Source organism: Embiotoca jacksoni, unplaced genomic scaffold, assembly GCF_022577435.1.
Source record: "Embiotoca jacksoni isolate LCO1_2020_lvr unplaced genomic scaffold, fEmbJac1.0.p SCAF_33, whole genome shotgun sequence".
Taxonomy (NCBI): Eukaryota; Metazoa; Chordata; class Actinopteri; family Embiotocidae; genus Embiotoca; species Embiotoca jacksoni.
Window position 1 is genome coordinate 744505 of NW_027185385.1, and position 23151 is coordinate 767655.

At 29.8% G+C, this 23151-nt stretch overlaps 1 protein-coding gene and 1 pseudogene across 3 annotated transcripts in view; one reads left to right on the forward strand and one right to left on the reverse strand.

Annotated features, from left to right (window-relative positions):
- Positions 1-22804, forward strand: part of LOC138207656 (RAC-beta serine/threonine-protein kinase-like) — a 32303-nt gene extending 9499 nt beyond the window's left edge. For all 3 annotated transcript variants that reach the window (XM_069165042.1, XM_069165041.1, XM_069165043.1), the window contains exons 10-14: positions 18701-18829; positions 19859-20073; positions 20151-20238; positions 21328-21430; positions 21505-22804. In XM_069165042.1, the coding sequence (XP_069021143.1) occupies positions 18701-18829; positions 19859-20073; positions 20151-20238; positions 21328-21430; positions 21505-21584 (615 nt within the window). In that variant the 3' untranslated portion in view covers positions 21585-22804. The remainder of the gene's footprint in view (positions 1-18700; positions 18830-19858; positions 20074-20150; positions 20239-21327; positions 21431-21504) is intronic.
- Positions 13098-15072, reverse strand: LOC138207704 (general transcription factor II-I repeat domain-containing protein 2A-like; annotated as a pseudogene).
- Positions 22805-23151: the final 347 nt, after the last annotated feature.

Consider the following 23151-nt stretch of genomic DNA (forward strand, 5'->3'; position numbering starts at 1 on the left):
CGAGAGCGCCCCCTACAGAGATGCCCCGGCGGCCACATTTACTTAAATTCACCAAATCCGGTGGACACGTGTATCACACCTAGACGCACAAAAAAGTTACATGGCACCGTTACGTCAACTCGACAGGAAGTCCACCATTTTGAATTTAGTCGCCATTTTGGGCGATTCTGACACGTTGAACTTTGTTGAACTCCTTCGAGGGATTTTGTCGCACCGGCTTGAATTTCGGTTCTCTGGATAGAAAACATGTTTGGGATTAAAAGTTATCAAAATAATTAATTTTCGTCGATGTGTGTGCCCGTTAGAGGCGGCCATTTTGAGCGTCTCGTCATGAAACTAGGAGTTGCTTTAAATCTTATGTACATGGACCGACCTTCTCCAAACATCACAGGTATGATAACAGCCCCGCCCTGAAGACCCCTGTGGGGTAATATTCGCTCATAGTCATAGCGCCCCCTGGTGGACACTGGAAATGACACTTTTCATACTTTCACATTCTACATCGAGCTGGTTGACCACATGAACGTAAAGTTGGGTCACAATAACCTAAACATGTAGTTGATGATATGTTGAGACATTCGTTCGACTTTGTCGATGGGCGTCGCCGTGACGATGCGGCAAAGTTGGATGTCTCGCCGTGACACAGGAAGTTGATGCTTAAGGTCAAAGGATGCTTGAAACCTCATGAAACGTGTCACATATGTCCGGCGTGGTGAGACGATACATCTGATGTGTTTTGTGAGTGGGCGTGGCCAAAAGCCTCGCCAGCGCCCCCTGCTGGAGACAGGAAATGAGACAAAAACAGCAACTTTAAGCTGGTATACACGGTCCCTGGCGTTCTGCACGTCGGGGAGACGGCTTCGGGGAGGCGGCACGCCGGAGTGTGAGGGCCCGTACATCACTGCTTGCAGTTTTAATTCATTTTAACATTTTCTTGGTCTGATGGTGAAACAATATAAACTATTTTCACTTTCCTAAAGACGGAGAGTTGACAAACATCCCTCGTGTAATTTAAGAGCCACATGAACAGAAGTTGTTTTTTCCGGGTAGAAACGGTGAGATTGGTCTGTCAGGACTTTAACTGTGGCTGCAGCTGTGCTATTCATGACTATCCAAAGCAGGACTGAATTGCAATGAATTGTGGGTAGATGTTCGGTGGACTGAGTGGAGAGGTGTGAGGTGAGCGTGGAGCTGAGTGAATGAGGAAGGACTCGGGCCTCATTCACGTCGGCTCAGCTCGGTTATATTGTCAGCAAACCACTAAGGCCATGTTTACTTCTTTGTACTTTGGTCCCACTTGTTGGCAGTTGTCCCTGATTGTTACTATGGAAACTTGACAGTCAGCTCAGAGGGCCGACATTTTAAGTTTAGAATAAACTTTAGTGGGAATGTCTTAGTTGTGTTTAGTCTAATCTGAGAGCAGAATACTGGCTGACCTGCAGTCACCTCTGTAGGACAGAGTAGTGAGCAGCGATCTGTGTTATTATGGGATACATCCGGATTATAATGAGTCGTCATTATGTTTTATATCTGATTATAATGATTCGTCATTTTTATATCTGATTATAATTAGTCATCATTGTTTTATATCTAATTCTAATGATTCATGATTGTTTTATATCTGATTATATTGATTCGTCATTTTTATATCTGATTATAATGAGTCATGATTGTTTTCTATCTGATTATAATGATTAATTATTATGTATATGATTGTGACGATTCATCATTGTTTTATATCTGATTAAAATGATTCATGATTGTTTTATATCTGATTATATTGATTCATCATTGTTTTAAATCTGATTATAATGATTCATCATTGTTTTATATCTGATTATAATGATTCATCATTGTTTTATATCTAATTCTAATGATTCATCATTGTTTTATATCTGATTATAATGATTCATCAATGTTTTAAATCTGATTATAATGATTCATCATTGTTTTATATCTGATTATAATGATTCATCAATGTTTTAAATCTGATTATAATGATTCATCATTGTTTTATATCTGATTATAATGATTCATCAATGTTTTAAATCTGATTATAATGATTCATCATTGTTTTATATCTGATTATAATGATTCATCAATGTTTTAAATCTGATTATAATGATTCATCATTGTTTTATATCTGATTATAATGATTCATCAATGTTTTAAATCTGATTATAATGAATCATCATTGTTTTATATCTGATTATAATGATTCATCATTGTTTTATATCTGATTATAATTAGTCATTATTGTTTTATATCTGCTTATAATGATTAATCATTGTTTTATATCTGCTTATAATGATTCATTGTTTTATATCTGATTATAATGATTCATCATTGTTTTATACCTGATTATAATGATTCATCATTGTTTTATATCTGATTATAATGATTCATTGTTTTATATCTGATTATAATGATTCATCATTGTTTTATACCTGATTGTAATGATTCATTGTTTTATATCTGATTATAATGATTCATTGTTTTATATCTGATTATAATGATTCATCATTGTTTTATATCTGATTATAATGATTCATTGTTTTATATCTGATTATAATGATTCATCATTATGTTTTATATGATTATAATGATTCATCGTTGTCTTATAGCTGATTATAATGATTCATTGTTTTATATCTGATTATAATGATTCATCATTGTTTTATATCTGATTATAATGATTCATTGTTTTATATCTGATTATAATGAGTCATCATTGTTTTATATCTGATTATGATTAGTCATCATTGTTTTATATCTGATTATAATGATTCATCATTGTTTTATATCTGATTATAATGATTCATCATTGTTTTATATCTGATTATAATGATTCATCATTGTTTTATATCTGATTATAATGATTCATCATTGTTTTATATCTGATTATAATGATTCATCATTGTTTTATATCTGATTATAATGATTCATCATTATGTTTTATATGATTATAATGATTCATCGTTGTCTTATAGCTGATTATAATGATTCATTGTTTTATATCTGATTATAATGATTCATCATTGTTTTATATCTGATTATAATGATTCATTGTTTTATATCTGATTATAATTAGTCATCATTGTTTTATATCTGATTATAATGATTCATCAATGTTTTATATCTGATTATAATGATTCATCATTGTTTTATATCTGATTATAATGATTCATCATTGTTTTATATCTGATTATAATGATTCATCATTGTTTTATATCTGATTATAATGATTCATCATTGTCTTATATCTGATTATAATGATTCATCATTGTTTTATATCTGATTATAATGATTCATCATTGTTTTATATCTGATTATAATGATTCATCATTGTTTTATATCTGATTATAATGATTCATCATTGTTTTATATCTAATTCTAATGATTCATGATTGTTTTATATCTGATTATAATGATTCATCATTGTTTTATATCTGATTATAATGATTCATTGTTTTATATATTTTTATAATGATTCATCATTGTTTTATATCTAATTCTAATGATTCATGATTGTTTTATATCTGATTATATTGATTCATCAATGTTTTAAATCTGATTATAATGATTCATTGTTTTATACCTGATTATAATGATTCATCATTGTTTTATATCTGATTATAATGATTCATTGTTTTATATCTGATTATAATGATTCATCATTGTTTTATATCTGATTATAATGATTCATTGTTTTATATCTGATTATAATGATTCATCATTATGTTTTATATCTGATTATAATGATTCATCATTGTTTTATATCTGATTATAATGATTCATCATTGTTTTATATCTGATTATAATGATTCATCATTGTTTTATATCTGATTATAATGATTCATCGTTGTCTTATAGCTGATTATGATTAGTCATCATTGTTTTATATCTGATTATAATGATTCATCAGTGTTTTATATCTGATTATAATGATTCATCATTGTTTTATATCTGATTATAATTAGTCATTATTGTTTTATATCTGCTTATAATGATTCATCATTGTTTTATATCTAATTCTAATGATTCATGATTGTTTTATATCTGATTATAATGATTCATGATTGTTTTATATCTGATTATAATGATTCATCATTGTTTTATATCTGATTATAATGATTCATCATTGTTTTATATCTGATTATAATGATTCATGATTGTTTTATATCTGATTATAATGATTCATCATTGTTTTATATCTGATTATAATGATTCATCATTGTTTTATATCTGATTATAATGATTCATCGTTGTTTTATATCTGATTATGATTAGTCATCATTGTTTTATATCTGATTATAATGATTCATCTTTGTTTTATATCTGATTATAATGATTCATCGTTGTCTTATATCTGATTATAATGATTCATTGTTTTATATCTGATTATAATGATTCATCATTGTTTTATATCTGATTATAATGATTCATCGTTGTCTTATATCTGATTATAATGATTCATTGTTTTATATCTGATTATAATGATTCATCATTGTTTTAAATCTAATTCTAATGATTCATGATTGTTTTATATCTGATTATAATGATTCATCATTGTTTTATATCTGATTATAATGATTCATCATTGTTTTATATCTGATTATAATGATTCATCGTTGTCTTATATCTGATTATAATGATTCATTGTTTTATATCTGATTATAATGAGTCATCATTGTTTTATATCTGATTATGATTAGTCATCATTGTTTTATATCTGATTATAATGATTCATCAATGTTTTATATCTGATTATAATGATTCATCATTGTTTTATATCTGATTATAATGATTCATCATTGTTTTATATCTAATTCTAATGATTCATGATTGTTTTATATCTGATTATATTGATTCATCAATGTTTTAAATCTGATTATAATGATTCATCATTGTTTTATATCTGATTATAATGATTCATCATTGTTTTATATCTGATTATAATGATTCATTGTTTTATATCTGATTATAATGATTCATTGTTTTATATCTGATTATAATGATTCATCATTATGTTTTATATGATTATAATGATTCATCATTGTTTTAAATCTAATTCTAATGATTCATGATTGTTTTATATCTGATTATAATGATTCATCATTGTTTTATATCTGATTATAATGATTCATCGTTGTCTTATATCTGATTATAATGATTCATTGTTTTATATCTGATTATAATGATTCATGATTGTTTTATATCTGATTATAATGATTCATCGTTGTCTTATATCTGATTATAATGATTCATTGTTTTATATCTGATTATAATGATTCATCATTGTTTTATATCTGATTATAATGATTCATCATAGTTTTATATCTTACTATAATGATTCATCATAGTTTTATATCTGATTATAATGATTCATCATTGTTTTATATCTTACTATAATGATTCATCATTGTTTTATATCTGATTATAATGATTCATCGTTGTCTTATATCTGATTATAATGATTCATTGTTTTATATCTGATTATAATGATTCATGATTGTTTTATATCTGATTATAATGATTCATCGTTGTCTTATATCTGATTATAATGATTCATTGTTTTATATCTGATTATAATGATTCATCATTGTTTTATATCTGATTATAATGATTCATCATAGTTTTATATCTTACTATAATGATTCATCATAGTTTTATATCTGATTATAATGATTCATCATTGTTTTATATCTTACTATAATGATTCATCATTGTTTTATATCTGATTATAATGATTCATCATTGTTTTATATCTGATTATAATGATTCATCATAGTTTTATATCTTACTATAATGATTCATCATTGTTTTAAATCTAATTCTAATGATTCATGATTGTTTTATATCTGATTATAATGATTCATCATTGTTTTATATCTGATTATAATGATTCATCGTTGTCTTATATCTGATTATAATGATTCATTGTTTTATATCTGATTATAATGATTCATCGTTGTCTTATATCTGATTATAATGATTCATTGTTTTATATCTGATTATAATGATTCATCATTGTTTTATATCTGATTATAATGATTCATCATTGTTTTATATCTGATTATAATGATTCATCATTGTTTTATATCTGATTATAATGATTCATCGTTGTCTTATATCTGATTATAATGATTCATTGTTTTATATCTGATTATAATGATTCATCATTGTTTTATATCTGATTATAATGATTCATCATTGTTTTATATCTGATTATAATGATTCATCGTTGTCTTATATCTGATTATAATGATTCATTGTTTTATATCTGATTATAATGATTAATAATTGTTTTATATCTGCTTACAATGATTCATCATTGTTTTATATCTAATTCTAATGATTCATGATTGTTTTATATCTGATTATATTGATTCATCATTGTTTTAAATCTGATTATAATGATTCATCATTGTTTTAAATCTAATTCTAATGATTCATGATTGTTTTATATCTGATTATAATGATTCATCATTGTTTTATATCTAATTCTAATGATTCATGATTGTTTTATATCTGATTATAATTAGTCATTATTGTTTTATATCTGATCATAATGATTTATCATTGTTTTATATCTGATTATAATGATTCATTGTTTTATATCTGATTATAATGAGTCATCATTGTTTTATATCTGATTATGATTAGTCATCATTGTTTTATATCTGATTATAATGATTCATGATTGTTTTATATCTGATCATAAAGATTCATCATTGTTTTATATCTGATTATAATGATTCATCATTGTTTTATATCTGATCATAATGATTTATCATTGTTTTATATCTTTTTATAATGATTCATCATTGTTTTATATCTGATCATAATGATTCATCATTGTTTTATATCTGATTATAATGATTCATCATTGTTTTATATCTGATTATAATGATTCATCATTGTTTTATATCTTTTTGTAATGATTCATCATTGTTTTATATCTTTTATAATGATTCATGATTGTTTTATATCTGATTATAATGATTCATCATTGTTTTATATCTGATTATAATGATTCATCATTGTTTTATATCTAATTCTAATGATTCATGATTGTTTTATATCTGATTATAATTAGTCATTATTGTTTTATATCTGATCATAATGATTTATCATTGTTTTATATGTGATTATAATGATTCATTGTTTTATATCTGATTATAATGAGTCATCATTGTTTTATATCTGATTATGATTAGTCATCATTGTTTTATATCTGATTATAATGATTCATCATTGTTTTATATCTGATTATGACGATTCGTCATTGTTTTATATCTGATTATAATTAGTTATCATTGTTTTATATCTGATTATAATGAGTCATCATTGTTTTATATCTGATTATAATGATTCATACTTGTTTTATATCTGATTATAATGATTCATCTTTGTTTTATATCTTACTATAATGATTCATCATTGTTTTGTATCTGATTATAATGATTCATCATTGTTTCATATCTGATTATAATGATTCATACTTGTTTTATATCTGATTATAATGATTCATCCTTGTTTTTTATCTGATTATAATGATTCATCATGTTTTATATGATTCTAATGATTCATCATTGTTTTGTATCTTATTATAATGATGTATCATTGTTTTGTATGTTATTTTAATGATTCATCATTGTTTTATATCTTACTATAATGATTCATCTTTGTTTTTATATCTGATTATAATGATTCATCATTGTTTTATATCTTACTATAATGATTCATCATAGTTTTATATCTGATTATAATGATTCATCATTGTTTTATATCTTACTATAATGATTCATCATTGTTTTATATCTGATTATAATGATTCATCATTGTTTTAAATCTAATTCTAATGATTCATGATTGTTTTATATCTGATTATAATGATTCATCATTGTTTTATATCTGATTATAGTGATTCTTAATTGTTTTATATCTGATTATAATGATTCATCGTTGTCTTATATCTGATTATAATGATTCATCTTTGTTTTTATATCTGATCATAATGAGTCATCATTGTTTTGTATCTTATTATAATGATGTATCATTGTTTTGTATGTTATTTTAATGATTCATCATTGTTTTATATCTTACTATAATGATTCATCATTGTTTTATATCTGATTATAATTAGTTATCATTGTTTTATATCTGATTATAATGATTCATCTTTGTTTTTATATCTGATTATAATGATTCATCATTGTTTTATATCTTACTATAATGATTCATCATTGTTTTGTATCTTATTATAATGATTCATCATTGTTTTATATCTTACTATAATGATTCATCATTGTTTTATATCTGATTATAATGATTCATCATTGTTTTATATCTGATTATAATGATTCATCATTGTTTTATATCTGATTATAATGATTCATCTTTGTTTTTATATCTGATTATAATGATTCATCATTGTTTTATATCTGATTATTATGATTCATCATTGTTTTATATCTGATTATAATGATTCATCATTGTTTTATATCTGATTATAATGATTCATCGTTGTCTTATATCTGATTATAATGATTCATTGTTGTTTTATATCTGATTATAATTAGTTATCATTGTTTTATATCTGATTATAATGATTCATCTTTGTTTTTATATCTGATTATAATGATTCATCATTGTTTTATATCTTACTATAATGATTCATCATTGTTTTGTATCTGATTATAATGATTCATCATTGTTTTATATCTGATTATAATGATTCATCGTTGTCTTATATCTGATTATAATGATTCATTGTTGTTTTATATCTGATTATAATGATTCATCATTGTTTCATATCTGATTATAATGATTCATACTTGTTTTATATCTGATTATAATGATTCATCCTTGTTTTTTATCTGATTATAATGATTCATCATGTTTTATATGATTCTAATGATTCATCATTGTTTTGTATCTTATTATAATGATGTATCATTGTTTTGTATGTTATTTTAATGATTCATCATTGTTTTATATCTTACTATAATGATTCATCTTTGTTTTTATATCTGATTATAATGATTCATCATTGTTTTATATCTGATTATAATGATTCATCATAGTTTTATATCTTACTATAATGATTCATCATTGTTTTATATCTGATTATAATGATTCATCATTGTTTTATATCTGATTATAATGATTCATCGTTGTCTTATATCTGATTATAATGATTCATCTTTGTTTTTATATCTGATTATAATGATTCATCATAGTTTTATATCTGATTATAATGATTCATCATTGTTTTATATCTTACTATAATGATTCATCATTGTTTTATATCTGATTATAATGATTCATCATTGTTTTATATCTGATTATAATGATTCATCTTTGTTTTTATATCTGATCATAATGAGTCATCATTGTTTTGTATCTTATTATAATGATGTATCATTGTTTTGTATGTTATTTTAATGATTCATCATTGTTTTATATCTTACTATAATGATTCATCATTGTTTTATATCTTACTATAATGATTCATCATTGTTTTGTATCTTATTATAATGATTCATCATTGTTTTATATCTTACTATAATGATTCATCATTGTTTTATATCTGATTATAATGATTCATCATTGTTTTATATCTGATTATAATGATTCATCATTGTTTTATATCTGATTATAATGATTCATCGTTGTCTTATATCTGATTATAATGATTCATCGTTGTTTTATATCTGATTATAATTAGTTATCATTGTTTTACATCTGATTATAATGATTCATCTTTGTTTTTATATCTGATTATAATGATTCATCATTGTTTTATATCTTACTATAATGATTCAGCATTGTTTTGTATCTTATTATAATGATTCATCATTGTTTTATATCTTACTATAATGATTCATCATTGTTTTATATCTGATTATAATGATTCATCATTGTTTTGTATCTTATTATAATGATGTATCATTGTTTTATATCTGATTATAATGATTCATCTTTGTTTTTATATCTGATTATAATGATTCATCATTGTTTTATATCTGATTATTATGATTCATCATTGTTTTATATCTGATTATAATGATTCATCATTGTTTTATATCTGATTATAATGATTCATCGTTGTCTTATATCTGATTATAATGATTCATTGTTGTTTTATATCTGATTATAATTAGTTATCATTGTTTTATATCTGATTATAATGATTCATCTTTGTTTTTATATCTGATTATAATGATTCATCATTGTTTTATATCTTACTATAATGATTCATCATTGTTTTGTATCTTATTATAATGATGTATCATTGTTTTGTATGTTATTTTAATGATTCATCATTGTTTTATATCTTACTATAATGATTCATCTTTGTTTTTATATCTGATTATAATGATTCATCATTGTTTTATATCTTACTATAATGATTCATCATAGTTTTATATCTGATTATAATGATTCATCATTGTTTTATATCTTACTATAATGATTCATCATTGTTTTATATCTGATTATAATGATTCATCATTGTTTTAAATCTAATTCTAATGATTCATGATTGTTTTATATCTGATTATAATGATTCATCATTGTTTTATATCTGATTATAATGATTCATCATTGTTTTATATCTGATTATAATGATTCATCGTTGTCTTATATCTGATTATAATGATTCATCTTTGTTTTTATATCTGATCATAATGAGTCATCATTGTTTTGTATCTTATTATAATGATGTATCATTGTTTTGTATGTTATTTTAATGATTCATCATTGTTTTATATCTTACTATAATGATTCATCATTGTTTTATATCTGATTATAATTAGTTATCATTGTTTTATATCTGATTATAATGATTCATCTTTGTTTTTATATCTGATTATAATGATTCATCATTGTTTTATATCTTACTATAATGATTCATCATTGTTTTGTATCTTATTATAATGATTCATCATTGTTTTATATCTTACTATAATGATTCATCATTGTTTTATATCTGATTATAATGATTCATCATTGTTTTATATCTGATTATAATGATTCATCATTGTTTTATATCTGATTATAATGATTCATCGTTGTCTTATATCTGATTCTAATGATTCATCGTTGTTTTATATCTGATTATAATTAGTTATCATTGTTTTACATCTGATTATAATGATTCATCTTTGTTTTTATATCTGATTATAATGATTCATCATTGTTTTATATCTTACTATAATGATTCAGCATTGTTTTGTAACTTATTATAATGATTCATCATTGTTTTATATCTTACTATAATGATTCATCATTGTTTTATATCTGATTATAATGATTCATCATTGTTTTGTATCTTATTATAATGATGTATCATTGTTTTATATCTAATTATAATGATTCATCATTGTTTTATATCTGATTATAATGATTCATCATTGTTTTATATCTGATTATAATGATTCATTGTTGTTTTATATCTGATTATAATTAGTTATCATTGTTTTATATCTGATTATAATGATTCATCTTTGTTTTTATATCTGATTATAATGATTCATCATTGTTTTATATCTTACTATAATGATTCATCATTGTTTTGTATCTTATTATAATGATTCATCATTGTTTTATATCTTTTTATAATAATTGATCATTGTTTTACGTAATTATAACGAGTCATCAGTTCTATATCTGATCATAATGATTCATTATTGTTTTATATCTGATCATAATGATTCATGATTGTTTTATATCTGATTATAATGAGTCATCATTGTTTTATATCTGATTATAATGATTCATCATTGTTTCATATCTGATTATAATGATTCATCATTGTTTTATATCTTTTTATAATAATTGATCATTGTTTTACGTAATTATAACGAGTCATCAGTTCTATATCTGATCATAATGATTCATTATTGTTTTATATCTGATCATAATGATTCATGATTGTTTTATATCTGATTATAATGATTCATCATTGTTTCATATCTGATTGTAATGATTCATCTTTGTTTTATATCTGATTGTAATGATTCATCTTTGTTTTATATCTGATTGTAATGATTCATCATTGTTTCATATCTGATTGTAATGATTCATCATTGTTTTATATCTGATTATAATGATTCATCATTGTTTTATATCTGATTGTAATGATTCATCATTGTTTCATATCTGATTGTAATGATTCATCTTTGTTTTATATCTGATTGTAATGATTCATCATTGTTTCATATCTGATTGTAATGATTCATCATTGTTTTATATCTGATTATAATGATTCATCATTGTTTTATATCTGATTATAATGATTCATCATTGTTTTATATCTGATTATAATGATTCATCATTGTTTCATATCTGATTGTAATGATTCATCTTTGTTTTATATCTGATTGTAATGATTCATCATTGTTTTATATCTGATTATAATGAGTCATCATTGTTTTATATCTGATTATAATGATTCATCATTGTTTTATATCTGATTATAATGATTCATCATTGTTTTATATCTGATTATAATGATTCATCATTGTTTTATATCTGATTGTATTGATTCATCATTGTTTTATATCTGATTGTAATGATTCATTGTTTTATATCTGATTGTAATGATTCATTGTTTTATATCTGATTGTAATGATTCATCATTGTTTTATATCTGATTGTAATGATTCATCATTGTTTTATATCTGATTATAATGATTCATCATTGTTTTATATCTGATTGTAATGATTCATTGTTTTATATCTGATTGTAATGATTCATCATTGTTTTATATCAGGGGTGGGCAATTAATTTTTACTGGGGGCCGCATGAGCAACCCGAGCACTGCTGGAGGGCCACATCGACAATATTTCAATTAAATTTTGCTCAATATTATTTTTGATATACCGTAAGATAAAAAAATAAATAAATAATAATAATAATTTCATTTAACCTAACTTAACTTTATACAAAAGCAGATTGCTTTTGATGGTTTTATTTAAACTCTTATTCCTTAAATATTTATATTAGGCTATGTGAAATTGAAATAAGAAAACAAAAACAATCATTGAATCACTGTAATTTATTTTTAACTTGTTCACACTTCAACTTTGTTCCACAAACAAGGAAAAACAACAAACAACTTAACAAGTTTATAGAAATACTGCAATACAACAAACAATAACTTGTTATGTTTTCCACCTCATTTGACCTCTTCAGTGCGAATAATCCAGTCTGTTCTGGGCTTGAACAAGGGCATTGAAATCTGGCTGAATGTCTGAGGTGGCTATGCGAAGGACAGCTGAGAGGTGCTCATCAGTGATAGAGGATCTGTGTTTGGATTTGTTGAACTTCATCACAGAAAATGTCTGTTCACATACATAGGTGGATCCAAAGAGGACCAGAATCCTCTGAGCATGCCTCCTCAGGTGTGGAAAGTTCTCCTCTTTGAGGGAGGAGTAAAAGTCCAGCAGTGAGACTGACCTTGAAGTGCTCTGCCAGAAGTAGGTCAGACTGCAGGTCAATGAGCTCCATCTGAACATCGCTTGGTGCATTGTCCACACTGCAGTTGAAGGGAGAAGAAACCATGTGCATTTCACTCTGAAGAGTTTTGAAATCTTGAAATCGCCTCGAAAACTCTCCATGCAGTGCTTCTAACTTGCTTGAGTACTTGTGGAGGTGATCGGCCGATCTTGTGGCTTCCTTTAGTGTTGGCAAGTGGGTCAGGATGTTGTCCTTCACTTGGCCTGAGAGAAGCTGCAACTTTCTCCTGAAAGCCGTCACTGCACTGTACATCTCATACACAAAAAGGCCCTTGCGCTGCAGTTTGACATTCAGTTCGTTCATGAGTGCAGTCACATCCACAGCGAATCTGAGGTCTGCCACCCAGTCTTCATCTGAAAGTTCTGGGATGTTATGTCCTTTCTTCCCACAGAAATTCTGAATCTGGTCTCTCAGGTCCCAGACACTTTTCAGTACTTTGCCCAGGCTGAGCCACCTGACGTTGCTGTGGTAGCTTATGTCACCATGTTCACTCTCATTTTCCTCCAAAAGTGCAACAAATTGTCTGATTTAACGCTCTCGCTCTGATAAAGTTAACTGTTTTACTTACAGCATCAACAACATGGTTAATTTTTAACACTGTCTTACACAACACTTCCTGATGTATTATACAATGCAAAAATGTCAATTTCTGCACAGGGTTAATTTCTGTCACTTTATCCTGCATCCTCTTTAAAAGTCCAACATTTTTCCCCGTCAGATTTGGACAACCATCTGTTGTCACACCTGCCAGCTTGTCCCATTTCAGTCCTAACATGTCCAAACACGCATTTACCTCTGTGAACAAGTCATTACCTGTGGTTGTCCCTTTAATTGACTGCATGGCTGCCAGCTCCTCCGTGATTTGAAAGTCTGCAGTTATCCCACGTAAGAAGATGAGCAGCTGGGCGGTGTCACGTACATCGCAGCTCTCATCCAAAGTCAGCGAAAAACAGTCAAAGTCGGCCGCTCTGTTCTTCAGCTGAAGCTCCAAGTTTCCAGCGATGGTCTCAACCCGCCTCGTTACGGTGCGTCGGGAGAGTGACACCCTCTTCTCCGGGCATATCAGCGCGACAGAGTCCAATAAGCACTCCTTAATAAACTCTCCGTCAGAAAACGCCTTACTTTTTCTGGCGATTTTGTGAGAAATGACGAAACTTGTCCTGACGGCTGCATCTCTGGGGGTGTGAAATTTGGCAAAAAGTCCTTGTTGGGTTTGCAGTTTTACCATCAACGCATCAGCCTCCCTTGCGCGCTCTTCATCAGACAGATTCCCGTATTTATCCTCGTGCTTCGTCGTGTAGTGGCGATTCAAATTATATTCTTTAAACACAGCAACCTGTGTACCACAAATTGAGCACACGGCTTTACCTTTAATTTCTGTAAAGAAATACTTGGCAGTCCATGTCTTGTTGAAAACACGGCATTCGTCATCAACTTTTTTTTTTTAGTGTGAGCTGACATCTCGGGGGTAACCGGGCATCACTTGTCGCTGTGCACCTTCACTCACAGGTTACACACGGACATACGTCCATAAATAACACTTTTCAAAACAAAAGCAGCACCGTTGTATTGCACACTCGACATAGATACTTTTTTAAATTTATTTTGTAATTTATGATTGGCCTCACGCGGGCCGGACAGGGACGCACAAAGGGCCGGATGTGGCCCGCGGGCCGCAAAATGCACAGGTCTGTTTTATATCTTACTATAATGATTCATCATTATGTTTTATATGATTATAATGATTCATCATTGTTTTATATCTTTTATAATGATTGATCGTTGTTTTACGTGATTATAATGAGTCATCAGTTCTATATCTGATCATAATGATTCATCGTTGTTTTCTATCTGATTATAATGATTAATTATTATGTATCTGATTATAATGATGCATCATTGTTTTATATCTGGTTATAATTAGTCATTGTTTTATATCTGATTATGATTCATCATTGTTTTGTATCTGATTATAATGATTAATTATTATGTATATGATTGTGACAATTCATCATTGTTTTATATCTGATTAAAATGATTCATCATTGTTTTATATCTGATTATAATGATGCATCATTGTTTTATATCTTACTGTAATGATTCATCATTGTTTTATATCTGATTATAATGATTCATCATTGTTTTATATCTTACTATAATGATCCGTCATTATGTTTTACATCTGATTATAATTCATCATTGTTTTATATATTTTTAAAATGATTCATCGTTGTTTCATATCTTTTCATAATGATTCATCATTGTTTCATATCTGATTATAATGATTCATCATTGTTTTATATATTTTTATAATTATTCATCATTGTTTTATATCTTTTTATAATGATTCATCATTGTTTCATATCTGATTATAATGATTCATCATGTTTTATATCTGATTATAATGATTCATCATTGTTTTATATCCGATTATAATGATTCATCATTGTTTTATATCTGATTATAATGATTCATCATTGTTTTATATCTGATTATAATGATTCATCATTGTTTTATATCTGATTATAATGATTCATCATTGTTTTATATGTGATTATAATGATTCATCATTGTTTTATATCTGATTATAATGATTCATCATTGTTTTATATCTGATTATAATGATTCATCAGTTTTATATCTGATAATTAGTCATCATTGTTTCATATCTGATTATAATGATTCATCAGTTTTATATGTAATTATAATGATTCATCATTGTTTTATATCTGATTATAATGATTCATCATTGTTTTATATCTGATTATAATGATTCATCATTGTTTTAAATCTGATAATTAGTCATCATTGTTTCATATCTGATTATAATGATTCATCAGTTTTATATGTAATTATAATGATTCATCATTGTTTTATATATTTTTATAATGATTCATCATTGTTTCATATCTGATTATAATGATTTATCATTGTTTCATATCTGATTATAATGATTTATCATTGTTTTATATCTGATTATAATGATTCATCAGTTTTATATCCGATTATAATGATTCATCATTGTTTTATATCCGATTATAATGATTCATCATTGTGTTTTATATCTGATTATAATGATTCATCATTGTTTTATATCTGATTATAATGATTCATCATTGTTTTATATCTGATTATAATGATTCATCATTGTTTTATATCTGATTATAATGATTCATCATTGTTTTATATCTGATTATAATGATTCATCATTGTTTTATATATTTTTATAATGATTCATCATTGTTTTATATCTGATTATAATGATTCATCATTGTTTTATATATTTTTATAATGATTCATCATTGTTTCATATCTGATTGTAATGATTTATCATTGTTTTATATCCGATTATAATGATTCATCATTGTTTTATATCCGATCATAATGATTTATCATTATGTTTTATATCTGATTATAATGAGTCATCATTGTTTTATATCTGATTATAATGATTCATCATTGTTTTATATCCGATCATAATGATTTATCATTATGTTTTATATCTGATTATAATGAGTCATCATTGTTTTATATCTGATTATAATGATTCATCATTGTTTCATATCTGATTATAATGATTCATCATTGTTTTATATATTTTTATAATGATTCATCATTGTTTTATATCTGATTATAATGATTCATCATTGTTTTATATCCGATCATAATGATTTATCATTATGTTTTATATCTGATTATAATGAGTCATCATTGTTTTATATCTGATTATGATTCATCATTGTTTTATATCTGATTATGATTCATCATTGTTTTATATCTGATTATAATGATTCATCATTGTTTCATATCTGATTATAATGATTCATCATTGTTTTATATCCGATTATAATGATTCATCATTGTTTTATATCTGATTATAATGATTCATCTTTGTTTTATATCCGATTATAATGATTCATCATTGTGTTTTATATCTGATTATAATGATTCATCATTGTTTTATATCTGATTATAATGATTCATCATTGTTTTATATCTGATTATAATGATTCATCATTGTTTTATATCTGATTATAATGATTCATCATTGTTTTATATCTGATTATAATGATTCATCATTGTTTTATATCTGATTATAATGATTCATCATTGTTTTATATCCGATTATAATGATTCATCATTATGTTTTATATCCGATTATAATGAGTCATCATTGTTTTATATCTTATTATAATGATTCATCATTGTTTTATATCTGATTATAATGATTCATCATTGTTTTATATCTGATTATAATGATTCATCATTATGTTTTATATCTGATTATAATGATTCATCAGTTTTATATCTGATTATAATGATTCATCTTTGTTTTATATCTGATTATAATGGTTCATCATTGTTTTATATCTGATTATAATGATTCATCATTATGTTTTATATCTGATTATAATGATTCATCATTATATTTTATGATTTAAATGATTCATCAGTTTTATATCTGATTATAATGATTCATCATTGTTTTATATCTGATTATAATGATTCATCAGTTTTATATCTGATTATAATGATTCATCTTTGTTTTATATCTGATTATAATGATTCATCATTGTTTTATATCTGATTATAATGAGTCATCATTGTTTTATATCTGATTATAATGATTCATCTTTGTTTTATATCTGATTATAATGAGTCATCATTGTTTTACATCTGATTATAATGATTTATCATTGTTTTATATCTGATTATAATGATTCATCATTGTTTTATATCTGATTATAATGATTCATCTTTGTTTTATATCTGATTATAATGATTCATCATTGTTTTATATCTGATTATAATGATTCATCAGTTTTATATCTGATTATAATGATTCATCATTGTTTTATATCTGATTATAATGATTCATCAGTTTTATATCTGATTATAATGATTCATCAGTTTTATATCTGATTATAATGATTCATCATTGTTTTATATCTGATTATAATGATTCATCAGTTTTATATCTGATTATAATGATTCATCATTGTTTTATATCTGATTATAATGATTCATCAGTTTTATATGTGATTATAATGATTCATCATTGTTTTATATCTGATTATGATTCATCAGTTTTATATGTGATTATAATGATTCATCAGTTTTATATCTGATTATAATGATTCATCATTGTGTTTTATATTTCCTCCGTCTTAGCTGGAGAATTTGATGCTGGACAAAGACGGCCACATTAAGATCACGGACTTCGGTCTGTGTAAGGAGGGCATCACCCCAGACGCCACCATGAAGACGTTCTGTGGAACTCCGGAGTATCTGGCTCCTGAGGTGAGCACACTTCCTGTCTACCAGCATGTGAAGGGTTCATTCTGTGTAGAGAACAACGAGGCTCTCCACAAAACCCACATGGGTTCAAAGTGCGTCTCACCTCTCCTCCATTTTGTGCTGGTGGAGTTGTGCAGGAAGTTTTCATCAGAGGTGTATCAGGTGAAATCAAACTTCATGATTTAACCTTTCAAACAGTCTCATGTCTGTATAATGAACAATAATAGTTGCATCAAACGAACAGCTCCAACCTGCATGTACGCTGAACTACATCATCGCTGGATGAAACACCGTCACTTTCTAATGAGGACCGTCAAATATTCATAAAAATTTCCCCTCGGGGATTAATAAAGTAACTACCTAACCTAACCTAACCTACACCACAATCATGTCATGATGGAGACACATCTGCAGAGTCAGATGTTCACTGATGTGACTGTCGTTATCACTGCATGCCAAGCAGGAACTAACAGCACCTCTGAGTAGGAAGTGACTCATTCTCATCTCAGGGACTTCACAGTAAAATGAGACCAACGCAGGTTTCCTCGTCAACACTGTGTTGAGTCGGAAAAAACTCCAGATAGAAACGTAATGAGCTGAATCACAGCAGGTTTAAAAAACAAACTAAGTCATCTTAAATGACTTCAAATAAACTGAACGATCCAATAAAATCCAGCTCTGCTTCTCGTCCTGTGCAGACAGCAACTCTTTAGTTTACATCAGAAGACCTGTAAAGTCTGACAGGCCACTAACAGGCTGGGACAGATCTTCTCTGGGTGATCCTCTGGAACTAAGAACAGCTGTTGATACCTGTGTGGCTCTAATATTTAACAATACAAGTGAAATGATGTCATCCTTCTAGTTTTGACACCCATAAGACCAAAGGTTTTCTTGGTCCTGTACATCCTGGTGTTGCAGACATCCACCGGAGCTCAGAGGGGAAACGTAGATGAGTGTCAGACAGAAATGATCAGTCACTTTTCCCTGGTGAGAGATGTTAACGGTGAGGAAGCCGCCTGTGCTCCTCCTCAGGTCCTAGAGGACAACGACTACGGCCGTGCGGTGGACTGGTGGGGTCTGGGCGTGGTCATGTACGAGATGATGTGCGGCCGGCTACCGTTCTACAACCAGGACCACGAGCGCCTGTTTGAGCTCATCCTCATGGAGGAGATCCGCTTCCCCAGGAACCTGTCTCCGGAGGCCAAGTCGCTGCTGGCTGGGCTGCTGAAGAAGGACCCCAAACAGAGGTACCGGACCACTGAGCACACCGGGTAGAGTACTGGATACCCACTGAGCTCTGACGTGGCCTGGTTCTGACCCACAGGTTAGGTGGAGGTCCCAATGATGCCAAAGAAGTTATGAGTCACAAATTCTTCATTGGCATCAACTGGCAGGATGTGGAGCAGAAGAAGGTACGTTTGTTTTCTCCACCTCTGCCTTCAGTGGTGTTAATGTTCAGAGATGTTGAACAGACTCTGAGCAGTGAATAGAATTAACTCATCCTCCCATCTGCATATGTCACATATGTTTATTTATATATTTCACACTCTATGATGCAGCTCAGCCTGCAGGACATTCAGGGATGTAAACATATCAACTAAAGACTCAAAGTCTTTAAAATATTAAAAGTATTTGAGCTGTTGTTTCTTCTGATGCCTCTTTTGCTCGTTCCTCATGTAAACGCTTCCTGCTGCTGCTTTATTTAAACCTCTAACAATTCTGAGGGATTTAAATCCAGGTGTGAGACGGTTGTGATGGTTCTGATCCAGAAGTGTCTTCAGCTGCAATACCAGCGAGTGCCACTAGAGGTCGGCTCCAAAAAGCCTCCGGCTCCATAGACTCCCATTCAACTTCTCTCATCAAATCCAAAGTGAATAAAATGTGTCCATCAGTTATCTCGGTGTTGTTAGCTAAAGTCACTCCTTCTTATTAGTTTTCTGGAGGTCCATCTGAAAATAATCCCTCATTCATTAGAAAAGAAGATTCAAGAAGACCTGTTTTTGGGGGCGTGTCTGTTTGATTGACAGGTCTGCGGTGCAGTCAGGTTACAGCTATCGGTGGGCGGGACGTAGTATCGTCAGGTTTCTGATCAGATCGGTCAGATCCACCGCTGGCTCCTCCCCCAGCTCGTCCAAATATGGTCACTTCCTGCTCCAAACCACTCCGAACTAGCAAAGATGGTGACGGACAGAATCTGAACTGGAGGATTCATAACGTTCACAAACCAACGATGACATCACTGATGGATGATGACATCACTGATGGATGGTGATTGGTTGGGACTGAGGCGGGTTTGAAGCAGGAAATGCTCTTGACAGGTTTCCCTGACAATCTCCAGTCACCTGAAACAAACCTTCTTCCTGTTAAAACCTCAGCTGTTCTTTGTAATGGATGACAAATTCTGGTCTGCCCCCTAGTGGAGGTATGAACCACATACATCACTGACCTCGTGATGAACTTGTGAGTGACCTGTTAACCAGTTTGCCTCCCCTCCCCCCCAGCTCACCCCCCTCTTCAGACCACAGGTGACATCAGAGACGGACACCCGGTATTTTGATGAAGAGTTCACAGCACAGACCATCACAGTCACCCCTCCAGACAAGTGTAGGTACCACCGTCCATGATGAAGGTCAGCTGTCTGGCTCCAATTTGACCTCTGACCTCTGCTGCTCTTACAGATACCAGTCTGGACTGTGAGGACCCCAGCCAAGAAGCACATTTCCCCCAGTTCTCCTACTCTGCCAGCATAAGAGAGTGACAGCCTCTCTGCACACACACACACACACACACACACACACACACACACACACACACACACGTATACACACACCTCGACCCTTACAGCCATGAAACATCCAGAACCTCCATCTGGACTGAGGTTCTGGTCCTGGCAGGATCCAAGTGCCTCAGCTGGCGACCTGTCGAACCCCCTCCATCCACAGGGGGACCAGCCGGGCCTGTGGCTGTGCTGTCTCAAACTGGACTTCAGAACCGCACATATTCCTCATCACTCCTCATCATCACTCTTTATACCCATCAGGACCTCTGACTGCAGCCGCCATCAACCGTCTGACAAGTGCTCTTCTTCAGAACCACCATCCCACCGGTGACGGACCGGCTCGTATACCAGGGTGGAGGCAGCGAAGCAGCTGGTTCTTCTTTTAGCTGTGTGTGTGTGTGTGTGTGTGTGTGTGTGTGTGTGTGTGTGTGTGTGTGTGTGTGTGTGTGTCAGGAACAACAGATGAATCAATAACTCGATAATCAAAGTGTCTTCAAACTGTAACCATGACAACATCAGTTTGTATCATCTCGGAGTGAGAGGAGTTCCCATCATGCACCTGGTGTATATGGTGTTTTATAATTCAGACACACTTTCATCTTCTGGATCAGAACACATGACCTCACAGGTCCAGGAAGTGATGTCAGACAGGCTCCATGTTCATGTGCAGCAGAGCTGAAAGTTCTCGTTAGAGACCAGAGAATGAAGAACATATTCATGTATGTTCATGTTCCTGTTGATGTGCAATTGTTTGATGAACATGAACACGTTCCCGTCTGACAGTCAGAGTGGGGGTGACCTGTGAGGCTGAGGCGTGTCCCCCCGCTGAGGCGTGTCCCCCCGCTGAGGCTTGTCCCCCCGCTGAGGCTTGTCCCCCCGCTGAGGCGTGTCCCGCTGTGTGTTGTCCTGTCCCAGTAACGGTGCTACGCTGTAGAGTCACTGGTAATAAAAGAGCAGCTCCACTTCCTGTTTCTCAGAGCCTTGCGCCACACACGCTGTTGTCACTTCCTCTGTTAGTTTCTCCTCCTCCTGGTTCCACCTTCATCCCTCCTGACCTTTGACCTCCTTCATTGAGTCCTCAAACTGAGGAAGCTCATAAAGGTTGAAAGTAATGTTTGTGTTTTCAGTTCCATGATTCTGTTTATTTGTCTATGAATGTAATTCTGAACGACAATGATCCAATACACCTTTTTACTGTCTTCATACCTCCTGGGGTCCCTGTCTGTTCCAAGAGTCTCTGTTCACAGCACTTCATTATAAGGCCGGTAACACGGCCGGTAACATGGCCGGTAACACGGTAACACGGCCAGTAACACGGCTGGTAACACGGTAACACGGCCGGTAACACGGTAACACGGCCAGTAACACGGCTGGTAACACGGTAACACGGCCGGTAACACGGTAACACGGCCAGTAACACGGCTGGTAACACGGTAACACGGCCAGTAACACAGCCGGTAACACGGCCGGTAACACGGCTGGTAACATGGTAACATGGCCGGTAACATGGTAACACGGGCGGTAACACGGCTGGTAACATGGTAAC